The sequence below is a fragment of the Pseudophryne corroboree genome, chromosome 6, assembly GCF_028390025.1.
Source record: "Pseudophryne corroboree isolate aPseCor3 chromosome 6, aPseCor3.hap2, whole genome shotgun sequence".
Taxonomy (NCBI): domain Eukaryota; kingdom Metazoa; phylum Chordata; class Amphibia; order Anura; family Myobatrachidae; genus Pseudophryne; species Pseudophryne corroboree.
The window spans coordinates 14316390-14333591 of record NC_086449.1 but is presented as its reverse complement, the minus strand read 5'-3'; the positions used below and the strand labels follow the sequence as shown (position 1 = coordinate 14333591).

Genomic DNA, 17202 nt, shown 5'->3' with positions numbered 1-17202 from the left:
AAGAGGCAATTTGGAGGCCCTTGCACAAACTGGCTTTATTCTACCTAAGTTGCCCTCCCACAAGTGTGTACTCCGAAAGAGTGTTTAGTGCCGCCGCTCACCTTGTCAGCAATCGGCGTACGAGGTTACATCCAGAAAATGTGGAGAAGATGATGTTCATTAAAATGAATTATAATCAATTCCTCCGCGGAGACACTGACCAGCAGCAATTGCCTCCACAAAGTACACAGGGAGCTGAGATGGTGGATTCCAGTGGGGACGAATTGATAATCTGTGAGGAGGGGGATGTACACGGTGATATATCGGAGGATGATGATGAGGTGGACATCTTGCCTCTGTAGAGCCAGTTTGTGCAAGGAGAGATTAATTGCTTCTTTTTTGGGGGGGGTCCAAACCAACCCGTCATATCAGTCACAGTCGTGTGGCAGACCCTGTCACTGAAATGATGGGTTGGTTAAAGTGTGCATGTCCTGTTTTGTTTATACAACATAAGGGTGGGTGGGAGGGCCCAAGGACAATTCCATCTTGCACCTCTTTTTTCTTTTATTTTTCTTTGCGTCATGTGCTGTTTGGGGAGGGTTTTTTGGAAGGGACATCCTGCGTGACACTGCAGTGCCACTCCTAAATGGGCCCGGTGTTTGTGTCGGCCACTAGGGTCGCTTATCTTACTCACACAGTCAGCTACCTCATTGCGCCTCTTTTTTTCTTTGCGTCATGTGCTGTTTGGGGAGGGTTTTTTGGAAGGGACATCCTGCGTGACACTGCAGTGCCACTCCTAAATGGGCCCGGTGTTTGTGTCGGCCACTACGGTCGCTAATCTTACTCACACAGCTACCTCATTGCGCCTCTTTTTTTCTTTGCGTCATGTGCTGTTTGGGGAGGGTTTTTTGGAAGGGACATCCTGCGTGACACTGCAGTGCCACTCCTAGATGGGCCCGGTGTTTGTGTCGGCCACTAGGGTCGCTTATCTTACTCACACAGTCAGCTACCTCATTGCGCCTCTTTTTTTCTTTGCGTCATGTGCTGTTTGGGGAGTGTTTTTTGGAAGGGCCATCCTGCGTGACACTGCAGTGCCACTCCTAGATGGGCCCGGTGTTTGTGTCGGCCACTAGGGTCGCTAATCTTACTCACACAGCTACCTCATTGCGCCTCTTTTTTTCTTTGCGTCATGTGCTGTTTGGGGAGGGTTTTTTGGAAGGGACATCCTGCGTGACACTGCAGTGCCACTCCAAAATGGGCCCGGTGTTTGTGTCGGCCACTAGGGTCGCTTATCTTACTCACACAGTCAGCTACCTCATTGCGCCTCTTTTTTTCTTTGCGTCATGTGCTGTTTGGGGAGTGTTTTTTGGAAGGGCCATCCTGCGTGACACTGCAGTGCCACTCCTAGATGGGCCCGGTGTTTGTGTCGGCCACTAGGGTCGCTAATCTTACTCACACAGCTACCTCATTGCGCCTCTTTTTTTCTTTGCGTCATGTGCTGTTTGGGGAGGGTTTTTTGGAAGGGACATCCTGCGTGACACTGCAGTGCCACTCCTAAATGGGCCCGGTGTTTGTGTCGGCCACTAGGGTCGCTTAGCTTAGTCATCCAGCGACCTCGGTGCAAATTTTAGGACTAAAAATAATATTGTGAGGTGTGAGGTATTCAGAATAGACTGAAAATGAGTGGAAATTATGGTTTTTGAGGTTAATAATAATATGGGATCAAAATGACCCCCAAATTCTATGATTTAAGCTGTTTTTTAGGGTTTTTTGAAAAAAACACCCGAATCCAAAACACACCCGAATCCGACAAAAAAAATTCGGTGAGGTTTTGCCAAAACGCGGTCGAACCCAAAACACGGCCGCGGAACCAAACCCAAAACCAAAACACAAAACCCGAAAAATTTCAGGCGCTCATCTCTAGTTCTGAGCAGACACAGACCAGGAATGGCTTAACGCCTTTCTGGCTATAGCTCTGATTCTGGGGTGATTAAACTAGTTCTCATGAGGAGGAATTTCACACCTGATTAGCCAGTGTGTCTCTGAGTTCTGTGGCTATAATGAAATGTCAGCGGATCAATCAAGCTTCAACCATTTGACATGCAAAGATGGTTTTCACACATTGATAAATTTATCAGAATATTGATATCACATAGATTGATTTTAGCAGGCCTATTTCTACTTGAAATAGTCTGGATCATGACAAGGGCCTTGCTATTTCTGAGCTTAGCTCCATTAGAACCCTTGGGTGTAGTCCATCAGGCCCCAGAGATTTATTCATCTAAATTCTACAATAGAACCTGGGGATTTAGGCATTTATAAAAACTTATAATATAATATCTATCTAATTAATGTTTTAAGCAGCAATATCAGTCCAGCTGTGTCCTTGTAAACACAAGAAATTAATGGAAATGGGAGTGTAGAAAAGACCTTCAGTCAACCATTGAGTTCATTTAAAAAAATAAAGAAAGATGACTAATTGAAAAATATAAATGAGTACTAGGTGTAATTGATGACTTAAAAGCCATGTGTATTTTTAAATGATACTTTTATTTTATGTACTGTGCCTTTAGACCAGAATAAAAGTAATTTTCATGCAAAATATATTACAATGTCAATAAAACATATTTGTTGTATACAGACACATGTACAACTGACTTTGGAAAGGGGGGTGATAGAGTCTGCACAGGATCTCTCAATCTAAATAATGGCTGATTTGAATAATATAGGCTAAACCTATAACTTAAACCAACATATGGCCATAAATAAATAAATAATTAATATCTGGCACTGGGTTGGCAGTGCTCCCAGAGGTAGTTCAGTAAACTAGTCAAAGGAAAATGTATGGTTCCTGTATAGTATAGGAGCCAAGAAAGAGAAGAAGAAAGACTACAAGTCTCTTCTGGGGCACACTTTTGTTGTGAAATATGTAATATTGTAATATTTAAAATATAACTTTTATTAGTAGTCCTCTAAAATAAGGAGCTATAAGGCAAAAAGCGAAAAGAAAATGATAAGGATACTTTTAATTATCAAAAGCTTAATCTATCAGATTTGAACATAATTGATTGAATCAGGTGATACAAATCAAACTGAATGGCTCCGTTTGGCGAAATTATATGTGTGTCTCTAATGTTAGAAGAAATATAATCAAAGTATAAACAATGTATAGTTTATCTTCTTCCAAAGGAATGAAATGTACTTATAATGAAAATAACAATAACAATATACCGGAAGAAAGGTTTTTTTTTCTATCTAACAAGCCGGGCTCCACCCTGATAATTGGTGAGAGATCAACTTCCACAAACTGAAGTAGATATAGTGATTAATAACAAAAATACTTTGGCTCCGGGTCCTGTGTTCTGAGTAAGGATATAAATACCTGCAGTACCAAGTATTCTCTGGTGGTCTCCCAACCAGGTCCTGACCTGGCCCACAGTGCTTGGCTTCCAAGATCAAACGAGGTTGGGCATACTCAGTGTGGTTTGACCGCAGGTGAATATATCCTGCTTAGTGATGCCCGGAACCAGGTATATAGTTCTGAAAGAGCCCAAATTATTGGTGAAATACTTGGGAACTCTTTAAACCCAGACAATAGTAGCACCTGGTCTTTCTTAATGTTCTCCAAGGGTATAACCTTCACCAGTCCCTCTGGTCTAAACTTCAAAGAAAATGACGGAAGTAGTCTTTTACAATGTTGTAGACTTTGGGTCGATGTATAAATGGCACCGGTGGTTGGTGGAGGTCAATGGAGAAATAGAGAATCAGCTGTGAGCTTACTTAGGGTTTAATTTAGGTGTTTATGGGTTCTCCAGATTCGGCCAGGAGTCTTGCGTAACTGCTGGTGTAATGCTGGTATATGGAAATCAAAAAAATAAAAAAAAATCAGAAAAAATATATATCAAATGGAAAAAATGTATGGAAAAATATATGGAAGAAATGTGTGACTAAATGGGTATACAAAAGAAAAAGAGAGAAAAAGCGAAGGAAAGAAAAAGAGAAAGAAAAAAGGAAGAGAAGAGAGAAAAGAAAAGAAAAAGAAAAAAGAAAAGAAGATGAAAAAGGAAAAGGAAAACAATACGTCAAAAAATAATATTAATAATGGTTCCACAGTACTGGTCTAAAAATAGTAGTTGTCCCAGTGGGAATTGATAATCAAAAAAATAAAAAAATAAAAAAAGCGGGAATGACCATATTAAGAATCATGTGTAGATTGTGTTGAAGTATACAAAAAATATGTATCCGAAAAATATATAATAGTGATAATTAAGGATAAGTTCTGGACCAGGGTGCGGCTTACTAATAAGCCTAAAGCATTTCCATTGTTGCCATATTTCATATGTATTTCGGGTTGATATAATATACCAGGAGTGAAAGAAATCACATCAGTATCTGAGAAAAAGCAACAAAAGAATCTATGCAGTTTGGCGGAAGTATTGTATCCGATGGGGAATCAGACAGAAAGATTATATCCTACTGTTAGGTGGAGGGGTGAAATACCCCCCTTGGTCAGTGGAAACCGCCGCTAGAGGTCCATGGTCTAGGGTGAGCCCAGCAGAGAGACGCCGGTGTCCGCGGTCCGCCGACCGGAAGTTCGGAAAAAGGAAGTAACAGCTGGAAGTGACAACGATGTACGTTTCACCCATGGACAAGCTCGTGAACAAGCTCCTCCAGCGAAACGTACGTCGTCGTCACTTCCGGCTGTCACTTCCGGTTCCGGTTTCCGAACTTCCGGTCGGCGGACCGAGGACACCGGCGTCTCTCTGCTGGGCTCACCCTTCACCATGGACCTCTAGCGGCGGTTTCCACTGACCAAGGGGGGTATTTCACCCCTCCACCTAACAGTAGGATATAATCTTTCTGTCTGATACCCCATCGGATACAATACTTCCGCCAAACTGCATAGATTCTTTTGTTGCTTTTTCTCAGATACTGATGTGATTTCTTTCACTCCTGGTATATTATATCAACCTGAAATACATATGAAATATGGCAACAATGGAAATGCTTTATGCTTATTAGTAAGCCACACCCTGCTCCAGAACTTATCCTTAATTATCATTATTAATATATATTTTTCGGATACATATTTTTTTGTATACTTCAACACAATCTACACATGGTTCTTAATAGGGTCATTCCCGCTTTTTATTTTTTTTATTTTTTGGATTATCAATTCCCACTGGAACATCTACTATTTTTAGGCCAGTACTGTGGGACCATTATTATTATTATTTTTTGACATATTGTTTTTCTTTTCCTTTTTCATCTTCTTTTCTTTTTCTTTTCTTTTCTCTCTTCTCTTCCTTTTTTCTTTCTCTTTTTCTTTCCTTCGCTTTTTCTCTTTTTATTTTGTATACCCATTTACTTACACATTTCTTCCATATATTTTTCCATACATTTTTTCCATTTGATATATATTTAAGATTTTTTTGATTTTTTTGATTTCCATATACCAGCATTACACCAGCAGTTACGCAAGACTCCTGGCCTAATCTGAAGAACCCATAAACACCTAAATTAAACCCTAAGTTAGCTCGCAGCTGATTCTCTATTTCTCCATTGACCTCCACCAACCACCGGTGCCATTCATACATTGACCCAAAGTCTACAACATTTTAAAAGACTACTTCCATCATTTTCTTTGAAGTTTAGACCAGAGGGACTGGTGAAGGTTATACACTTGGAGAACATTAAGAAAGACCAGGTGCTACTATTGTCTGGGTTTAAAGAGTTCCCAAGTATTTCACCAAGAATTTGGGCTCTTTCAGAACTATATACCTGGTTCCGGGCATCACTAAGCAGGATATATTCACCTGCGGTCAAACCACACTGAGTATGCCCAACCTCGTCTGATCTTGGAAGCCAAGCACTGTGGGCCAGGTCAGGACCTGGTTGGGAGACCACCAGAGAATACTTGATACTGCAGGTATTTATATCCTTTCTCAGAACACAGGACCCGGAGCCAAAGTATTTTTGTTATTAATCACTATATCTACTTCAGTTTGTGGAAGTTGATCTCACTAATTATCAGGGTGGAGCCCGGCTTGTTAGATAGAAAAATACCCCTTTCTTCCGGTATATTGTTATTGTTATTTTCATTATAAGTACATGTCATTCCTTCGGAAGAAGATAAACTATACATTGTTTATACTTTGATTGTATTTCTTCTAACATTAGAGAAACACATATAATTTTGCCAAACGGAGCCATTCAGTTTGATTTGTATCACCTGATTCAATCAATTATGTTCAAATCTGATAGATTAAGCTTTTGATAATTAAAAGTATCCTTATCATTTTCTTTTCGCTTTTTGCCTTATAGCTCCTTATTTTAGAGGAATACTATTAAAAGTTATATTTTAAATATAACAATATTACATATTTCACAACAAAAGTGTGCCCCAGAAGAGACTTGTAGTCTTTCTTCTTCTCTTTCTCGGCTCCTGTACTATACAGGAACCATACATTTTCCTTTGACATGTACAACTGAACCTATGTGTGGCATCCCATGTTTTAATTTAATAAAAAATGTCACGTGACAAAACCATAAAAAAAAGAGTATAATGTATATTCAAAATAGATCTCTGATTCATGGGATGTGATGATAGATCCTTTGCATTCTCATATAAAGTTTATTGATAATGTATAGAATATAAATGAGTGAAAAATCTTGACAGAGTAGTAAAGGTACTTGAATAAGGAAGCTTACTGGTCCAATGTGTAATGTGCAGGCAAGAATCAATGCTGTTAATGGCAGTGAGTGCTGTTTATCACCTGCCTACGTTGTTCCCGGACGCTGTAGCTTAAAGCCGGAGCCACTTACAATCAGACTGTGTGCCATAGCTAAGCAACCCCCGCTGCCCTGCTGGTTGGCAGCATCTCTCACCACTCAGAGCAGCTGGCTGATCCAGGTAAATGTCTCCAGTGTGCAGGCACTAAAGTCATCCACGGTCACAGGCAATCTGTCAAAAAGTCAACTGGTTGGTGAATGCTCTGAGATTGCACAGTCCTTTTAAGTATGATTAGATGGTAGTCCCTCTAACACGTTTCGCACCATTACGTGCTTTTTCTAAGAGTGATTTAGCTATAGCTCAAAAAGTTGTATATCCCTATCATCCCAATTTCTCTCATTGGTCAACAGAGGAACACAGGTGTGCTTCATCTGGATAACATTGAATGCCTGATTTCTATAACACTAAATGCCACTCACAGCAGTATACAATTCAACATCAATCACATACTGTACATACAAATATAGAAAGCAATAATTTGTTCCAAAGGCAAATACTAATTTTAAAAGCTTGTTATGGGGAGAGGTGCAGTAAATGATGTTTAACAAAATGACATATTAATATGCATTTCAATTTTGATTTATAAAAAACACAAGAAAAATTGTATACAAGGAGAATCAAACCCTGGTCTTTACTCTTCCTAGGCTGACCCTTAGACCACTATCCCACATGCACTTGATGTTTCTCAAGCATATTAACCACTTGGCTACCATGGTGGCACCAGATGCGACCACACCAAGCAGTATTTTACCTGACCTGGTCGCACAGAATGCGACCAGTCAGGTAAACAGTGTTAACAGTGGCAGGAAAGGGGAAACTTCCCTCCACTGCTGCTGTCAGAGGGACGGAAGGTCCCTCTGCCTCCCTGCACTCGTCCCTACTGATTGCCGTACTACCGATCACTGCTGTTCAGTCAACACTGTAGACACCCCTCCTCCAGCGGCTGCAGACAATAGCAGCCGTTGGGGAAGTGTAAATTATCCCCTCCAAGCCACCCCTGTGTACCTGGAGGCTGTCCCGGTTTTCAAAATGAAAGCCGCAATGGTTGCAATGTTTCCAATGTTCCGATTGTCACAATGCTACCAATCAATATTTTGATGTTTTAGCAATATTTAAAAAAATATATATATATATATTTTTTTTTTTACTAAAATCATTTTGGATAGTGTTAAATTTATGTTCTTCATCTAATTCACTCATAAAAAAACCCAGAAAATTTCTGAGTAGTTTTTGGATGAAAAAAACATCAGTTAACTGGTTAGACCAATGTGTTCACTTAGTGTGGAAGCAAGATATATAAAATAAAGGGTCTGTACAAAACATTAGTATTTATATTTCTAGTGATTTATAGCCACCCTTCACATAAATAAAGATCTATTTATTTATCCATTTCTACCAAGACCTACTCGGGGTTGGCAGATCATTACGCAAAGTAGATGTACTTTTTTTAATGCTGAATATGTCTCTATAAATATCTAAAGAAGTGAGACCCCCTAACTCACTATCAACTGTTTTACAAAATAAAAAAACACATTATTGTAATAAAAACTAAATGGTGCCAGTGATACTACATTTTCATTTCTGACTTTAAAATGTACTTTGTTAATGGTGGAGGAATCCGACCCTACAACTGGGTCTATACTAAGTTATTACTGGACCCTCACCTCTACCCCTACTCTGCATTCACCAATGTGAACTCTGTAATAAAATTCACTGATACACGATATTATTTTGTCCCATGATGGATTTTTCGACCATTCAAAAAAAATGGCACGGGCATTCAATAGGTTGAATATAAATTTGACCTAAATACGGACGAACAATTTTTTTGACTGGTCGAAAAAATAGCACTAATTGAATTCCCCCCTTAGAGAGTGCTTAAACATATAAAAATGTCCTTTTCTACAATTGAAGGTCTTAGTTGAACCCTTATATTGATGCTTTTGGAAACTTCTTTACAATGAGACCATATTATGATTGCTGTTTCCCAAGGGCTCCCTAACTTTAATATTTTATATTATCTCCACATTGTTTGTTATTACTAGGTCCAGTATATTCCTACTTCTATTTGTTTCCTCAATTATTTGGGAGAAGAATTGATCCTTTGGTATGTTTAAGAACCTATTACCCCTAGTTACAGTAGATCACATGACTAATATGTCCAACTTATTTCTGGATAATTAAAATCTCCCATAATTAACACATCCCCCATTGCTGGAGCCTTTTCTGCTTGCTGGAAAAGGCTGTGTTTGCTCAGATACACTAATATCCGGCGGTATATAGCATATCCCTACCAATAGTTTGTTTGAACATTTTCCAAGACTTGATATTTCCACCCATAGTGTCTCTAAGTTGTAAGTATGGTTTTAGGATTGGCTTAACATAAAGACATACCCCTCCTCCCCTTTTATTGCCATATATTTAATAGAAAGAGTGTAACCCTCCAAATTTACTGCCCAGTTGTGAGAATCATCTGACTATGTCTCACTGATACCTATGATGTCATATTGCTCATTCATTGCTATCATTGCTAATTCCCCCATTTTTTCTGATAGGGTTCTCTCATTTGCTAGCATACACTTAAGGTTGTTTACTCCCTTCTTGGTATTTTTATGTATTGTTGAAATATCTTTATCTAATTGTGCTTTCCTTGGTTTACTATTAGTATCTGTTTTCCCTCCTCCCCTCTCCACCCCCATTTTCCTTAATAAATGCCTTCTTACTGCTCTCACTGAACCTCTTATAATTTGTTGCTGTTACCTTCTCCCAGACACCTAGCTTAAAATCTCCTCCAACCTTCTAACCATCCTTCCCCCAAGCACTGCAACCCACTTCTCATTCAGGTGCAATCCATCAGGACAATCAATAACTATGACGCCTGGCCAAGAAGTCCATAATGTTCCAAGCAATCAAAAACCCTCCTTTATACACCAATCTCTTAGCCACACATTAACCTCCCTAATCTCATGCCAATTTTCACATTTTTATATATAAAAATTATTTTTTATATTCATTTTTCTCATTACACTTCACCGACTATGTTGTGCAGATCAATCACATAAAATTCAGATAACATTTTTTTAATTACAGGTTGTAATGTAACAAAATAGGTAAACACCCAAGGGGGTGCCAAGGCATTGTACTTTCTGTAGTATCTAATCTAAGAAGTTGCGGCATTGTGAGGAAGGATGACCCCAAGGCACCAAAGGCTGTTAAATAGAATAATCAACCCCAGATACTAAAATATTTTATACATCCTAAGCTATTATTTAAGCTAAAAATATGTTGCTGATTCTACAGTATGTGCATTTTATGGCATATTTGCACAGGCCAAAACCCGGTTCAGCTTAGTTCTCCAGATTGTGCCAAAGACCAGGTACTAAATAAATGTAATTCACTAATAATGAAATTAATGTAAAAATTCTGTGGATGTATTTCTGATTGAAAATGCTATCTACTGTAGCAGGTAATAAAAAGGTTCAAAAAGGAGCATCAAACTTAAGGGGTTATTCAGAGATGGTCGCCGATTTTGCTATCACAGCAGAACCAGCGACCATACTACTCACACATTGGGAGCCGCCCAGCACAGGTCAAGTTTGTTCAGTATGTGTGGTGCTTCCCCGCAATGCAATCGCAATTCAATTGAGATTATATCGAATAGAGGTTGACCCCTGCCTACGCAGCATGGCTGCTTAGACAGGGGTCCTGCCACCGTATTTCCTATCCTAGGAAACACATGCAACATCATCAGCCGGCCCATAAAGGGGCCATGACATGCATGCATTTTCTGCCCTCCTTCCCCCCAATGCCGTGCTGCCACCCCCGGACACCCATTGCCTTTCAATCACTATGAAATCACATCCTTCCATGAATCAATCACATAGTGAGGGGTCACACATGTAGAATACAGCTGCTGCACATGCGCAGACCCGTTGGACATGGCCTTGCATTCATTACAAAATAAAACTTAATCAAGCAACCATTATATACTATATGCATACCAGTTGCTGCAAAGGTCAGTTACTTTTAATAATATTTTTTGTGTGTCTTCCAATGGTGTCTTTTATCCAACATTGTACTCTATACATTTAAATGAATGTAAAGGACAAAAATAGTATAACAGATTTACACAAGTGGAATCACTATTCAAATAAACATAATCTGTGCACCTCAGAGAAGATCACTTGCAGCATACGGTATGACATAATCCTGTATACTCCCCGTGCCTTCCACGCAGGAACTCACAAAACCATTTAGTACAGGAGTTTACATATTCCTTATTATTACTGTACATACACAAATTTGAATTGATGTTACACATATCAATATAAAATGCATGAACTTGAAAAACACATCAATAAAGCATTAATCATCTTAACTGAAATCCTTGAAGTGCATCAATAGACCCAGGTGAAAATAGTGTCAACAGTGTGAATAACAGATGCACTGTCCAAGCAGGCTGCTAATTTGAAAATAAATAAATAATTATATATATATATATATATATATATATATATATACACTGTATATATAGTTGTTTGATGTAAAGATTGTCTGGCAAACTCTAAGTGCAGTTATGATAACTGATAATAATTTCATACCTCCCAACAAGACCTTCTCCAGGAGGAACACAATGATCTTCTGGACTTTTCTTTTAATTTATGATTGCCGGGACCTGTTTTGAACAGCTTAATGGAAAAGAAAGATGTTTCATAACAGGTGACGGCAATCCTAAATTAAGAGGAAAGTACAGAAGCAGAGCATTCTGTCCCTCCTGGAATGGGTCATGTTGGGAGGTATGTATTTATTAATTGGAAGGAAACACGTAGGATAGAAACCATCAAAAATGTTAGTGTTTTTGCTAATTTAATTTTGCAATTCACATAAATTAAAAATACATTTGCTAACTGTCAACTATTACCCTCTTCTCTTAAGCCTCACATAAATATATAGCTTCTGTAGAATTATTTTATGCAAGACCAATGTTAAATTGTTGTTGTTGTTATTATTATTATTACTATTTATGTGTTGCCACAAGGGGTCTACAGTGCACAAAAATAGAAACAGCATGAATAATACAAGGACAAAAGAGACTTACAGTATAGGATATTGCAGGACATGGATATAGTTTATAAATTTTAGCAGCAGGGAGGTAGAAACCAAGTTAGGTTCCATTGTAGGCAGTAGGGTCTAGATGATGGTATACAGTGAGTGAGTGAGGGAAAACCCATGAGGAAAGACATTAACTTTAAATTAATCTCATTAAGCTTAACTTTGGATGTGAAACTCGTGATACCTTATTGTTAAAAGGGAAACACAATAAGTTTTTACATAAAGTTACATGATAATTAAGATACAGTAATTCTAGCTGAGAACGTGCAAAAAAATTAAGCAATTTTTCAGAAATGTTTAATTTTTTTATAGCCCTTCTTCAGTTCAAGAATATAAATGAGGTCTTATGAGTTTTCTCATGGCAGCTGCTATCTCTTTGTTTCTTAGACTGTATATGATAGGATTAAACAGAGGAGTAACTGAGGAGTTTACTAAAGACAAGATCTTATTTAAATTGGCTGAATATCCTCTCGATGGAGCAACATAGAGGATGATTAAGGTTCCATAATAGATGCAGACAACAGCCAGGTGGGAACTGCATGTGTAGAAGACTTTCTTCCTTCCTATGACAGAGGAGATGTGAAGAATGGAATTAAAGATGCAGATATAGGTGACAATAATGAAGAGAATCTGCGAAAAACCCATCAGAATGGTCACAGCTGACACCTCAATTTGGATAATTAGCGTGTCAGAGCACGATAGTTCAAGGACAGGGCCAAGATCACAAAAGAAGTGATCAATGATATTTGAGTCACAAAATTCCAGATTTAGTACTACTATATGAGTAACTAATGCTTGGCCAAAGCCTATAATCCATGCACATATAACAAGGTAATGAGGAAGCCTGGCATTCATTATAGATGTGTAACGCAGTGGGTAACAAATGGCCAAGTATCGGTCATAGGACATCACCGTTAGGACACAACACTCTATTATTGCTGATGACCCAACAAAATATAACTGAGTGATGCATGAAAGAAATGACAAGGTCGTCTTGCCTAGTAAAATGACCCGTAGCATATTTGGAGTAACATTTGTGCTGATTATGATGTCACAGAGAGAGAGATGACTGAGAAATATGTACATTGGAGTTTGAAGATTTTGGCTGGTGGACACCAATGAAATAATCAGAAAATTCCCCGCTACTGTCATGGCATACACAATTGAAAGTAAAAAAAAGAAAGGGATTTGGAATTTGTAAAGATTTTGAAATCCGAGAAGTAAGAATTCTACTACCACTGTTCGGTTGTCCTTGAGTGTCTCCTAAAATGAAATAAAATTAAATCCCACTTGCTTAAAAAATACTTTACAGACCAAATGATGTTTGGGAATTTTGGAGTAAATGAAAGTGTACAGTCTACGATATGGCAAGGTTGTGTGTAGCAAGCTATTGTAAAGGATTTGACTACAGTATATATGAGGGACCACATTGTTTGAATGCCATGTCCATTATAGTTATTGATAAATCCAAATAGTTAAAATCCAGATATATTGTAATGGCAATATTTTAATTAAAAACAATTTTTGCAAAACTTCATTACTGATTTACACATCAAATCAATTTAACTAGAAAGATGGAAGCCAAATAGTCTCCTGAAAAATACTTCTAATAACAATATAATTATATTTTATTTTTATTAAACAAGGTGTACAGTAGGATTTATTGTGGGAGATTCTGGCCCTCAGTGACATGAGAACTTCATGTAGTTGCTGCAGATTTGTTGGTTGCACAGTCATGCAAATTAATCTTCTGTTCCACCCCATCATAAAGATGCTTTATTTGATTGATATCTCATGTTTGTGGAGGCCTAGGGAGTACAATGAAAGCATTATCACATTTGTGGGGCCAGTATTAGATGATGTGTGTTTTGTCACATATGAGACACAATGTCTCAAACTTTCTAAGACGGACTATTGGTCAGTTACACATAGAAACTAATCAGATCCTGTAGTAGCTATATTTTGTAGAATGTGCTAGATAAAGACTATGGGTGACACCCTACTTTTTTAAATGTAATTTTTAGTTAATAATTAAATTTTATTTAAAAATGTGACATTATATTGAACATTGTAATTAACACTAGACAGGAAAATGTTAAGATTAGAATTGTTAATTTAATATTCATTGTACTTTACCATTGCCCATGGTCATTGCGTCAGTCAATAGCTATATTTAAAAATACTTAAATCATACTGTGAAAGTGGATACAGAGATACATATTTGGGAATGTTCCATATTTCCCCAAGCAGAAGCCAACATCCTTGGAGCAAAGAGAGTGTCTAATATTTACTGTCAAAATTCAAGATTTAAGTACTGTTTTATAATACCCTTATGATTTAATCCAAGAAGGTTTCTCACTATCCTGTGGGAACTCAGCAATTAACACTCAGAAGAAAATATATCATTTATAACTATGACTGAGATAATGAACAGAAACACATATTTAATTGGTAAAGCCACAACCCTTGAGAATTAATTAGATTTATTTACTGTTCCATGTGTATGTGATACATAGATACATTCTTACAGCATTTACTGATCAGAATACTTTGTTTTCATAAACTGTAAATTAGTTAACAATGGAAAACAGAAATTGTGGGACCCGGGACTGACAAAATAGGCAGAACCCCCTTCTCAAAACCGCGGCGTGCCTGGTGATGCTTCCGCAGTCCGCGGCACAAGCAGCACTACTCTACCTCTACATTGCTTCAAGGGAAATGTGAACTTTGTTGATGGGAAATTAGATTTGATAAACTGAGGCACTAACAGGGGAAGTACAGTATTTATAGGGAATATGCTGTACCCCTGCCTCCATTCCCTCCCGAGGCACTCGCAAGGGTAGTACAGTATTATTATAAAGGGATATGCTTAGCAGCTGTACAAAGGGTATCAACAGCTCTCCCAGTGACCATAAGTGTTGTGTGAAAATCTTTACCTTTTTACCTTAAAGAAGGAGCCCTAAGGAGTGCGACAAGCTAAACAAGAAGACCTAGGGACCTTTTAGAATAAAGTCAGCCTATCCCTGCAAACCTTACATATTTAACATGCAGTAGGTAGAGCTTGACCTGTTGTCCCAACATTTACAGAACTGAGCAGGGCAGCATCAGCACCAGCCTTCTGACAGCATCAATCCGGGGAAGGCCCTCCCGAAGGTGCTGCCTGACAAAGATTGGCAGCTGTGAGGGGAGCATGTCCTGTTGTAAGTCTAATTATTTTACCAGGAAGTCCTTCAAAATTAAAGTTTTATGCATGGAAACACTTGAAATTCAGTAGCGAAGTGTGGGTATTCAGCTAATATATATATATATATATATATATATATATATATATAATAGCAATCAGCAGCACTCTTCTTCTCCCAAAAATATAATGATACAGCCAGTGCCCTCCAATAATAACAACAGTAAAGTTGTTACCAGATACAGCATACACCAGTCAGCGGCATTCAAGGCTCCCAGCGGGGAAATAACGGAGACATAGCACAAATAGAGACTCTATTTGGGCTACGTCTTCATTATTTCCCCGCTAAGAGCCTTGAGTGCAACCGACTGGTGTATGATATATAAATATATATATACAAAATGCAGTCTGAGCACCTTGAAAAAAACGCCTATGGGCGTTGAAACGTCGGTATTATGCTCACCATGATGCACTATTTGCACTTTAAATAAATAAGCTGCTTTTTTCAAAAATCCGTGGAGTGCCGCCTGGTCCCTGCCTGGGGGAATTATCTGGTTATTCTACACCAGTAAACTGCATTTTGTATACATTTATGGGATGGCACCCCGGTGGCTACTATAACAGTGAGTGCCTGCTATATCCTTCTTGCTAAATATATATATATACATATATATATATATATATATATATAGTGTAACGAACAAACAGATGGCACTCGAAGACTGAAGATGAAGAATCATAAATGATGTATTCCCAGATTGACGTTTCGGGGTGTAACCCCCTTTGTCAAGATCACACCAAAACAAACATAAAAACACATTGTGCTGCTCACCCACATAAATAGCTCCCAAAGTCGTGTAGGTCCGGCTCTCCACGGGCGTCAGCTGTCTGATACATTTCCGCATCCGCCTACTGCACTTCTGGTCAGTGCATTCTACCTGGTGCTGGAAGTCAGGCATGCGTTCTACTCATTTCCATGGTAAACAACCATGGATACTGTTCGCACAGAGCGGTTCTTATTACCACAGGCGTCGCTCCAGCCGTCATCTGCATTTAGTGGCTTGGTTCTATGTGATCACTGACACCACGGGGAGCCTCACCAAAATGTTGAAAACCATGTTAAAAATGTCATGTGCATACCACCAAGGGCGATATCAGCTACTTATACACATTTAAAGTACATTATCTTACTAATAATAAGTATATATATATATATATATATATATATTTTATACAGCAAATGCTATATAATAATCTGCATACTATATGGTATATTATGTAATAATCATTACTGAAAAAGACAGATCTAACCCAGGACTAATTAGAAGAATAAATAAAGCTAATTAATTATGAATGATTTTTTCGTTAAGGCCATACGGTGTTATGCACACCAGTGCCAGAGCAGGAATGTACTGGTGTATGAACAGAGAGGGATGCAAAACAAATGAACTCACAGACAGACTGGGGAATATGACATTACATACACAGAAGGTGATAGAGTAACAAAATAAACACAAAGTGAACAGGGAAGCCCAAAGGCTAAGAAACTGGGTGTCTCCCTAGTATTAGGAATGCTCAGATGGAAAGAAGCGAGATGTTGTGATTTAATACATAGAGAACCCAAAATGCTGTTGCTAAGGGCAACAGCAAAACCCTAAAGGGTTACCAACGGGTGTGGCAGTAAACTCCTTGGTCAGATATGGAATAATAGACACAAGGAGAGTCCCCACAATCCTAGGCCTCACTTGCAGTGCACCGGTTCAGCTTACTGCCACTAAACTGACACCTGGACACCTTGCACATTGAGAAAGGATTTTGGCAGGCAAGTCTGAGAATACAGCCGCAAACTTGCTAGGTTCACAGAGTAGCAAAAGAACCCCAGCAGGTTAAATGACTGACTCCAGTCTTATTGCTAGGTATGGATCGGCAGAGTGCAGTACCAGATCCCAAGGCCTATTTGCAGTAAGCAACAAGCAAATACAAAGTTACACAGTACTAGCTAACTTTCAGGAACTGACTAACCAACAAAGATTCAGCAGCATCTGCCTAACCTGAGAAGAGGGTTTATATAGCAGGTGCTGCCCACGCCCCACTCAGACCTCACAGACTGTGAGCACAAAACCCAGCACCGGATCCC

At 38.6% G+C, this 17202-nt stretch overlaps 1 protein-coding gene across 1 annotated transcript in view; it reads right to left on the bottom strand.

Annotated features, from left to right (window-relative positions):
- Positions 1–12208: 12208 nt before the first annotated feature.
- Positions 12209–17202, bottom strand: part of LOC134933996 (olfactory receptor 2A7-like) — a 43718-nt gene continuing 38724 nt past the window's right edge. The window contains exon 3 of the mRNA XM_063929522.1: positions 12209–13147. Coding sequence (XP_063785592.1) covers positions 12209–13147 — 939 coding nt within the window. The remainder of the gene's footprint in view (positions 13148–17202) is intronic.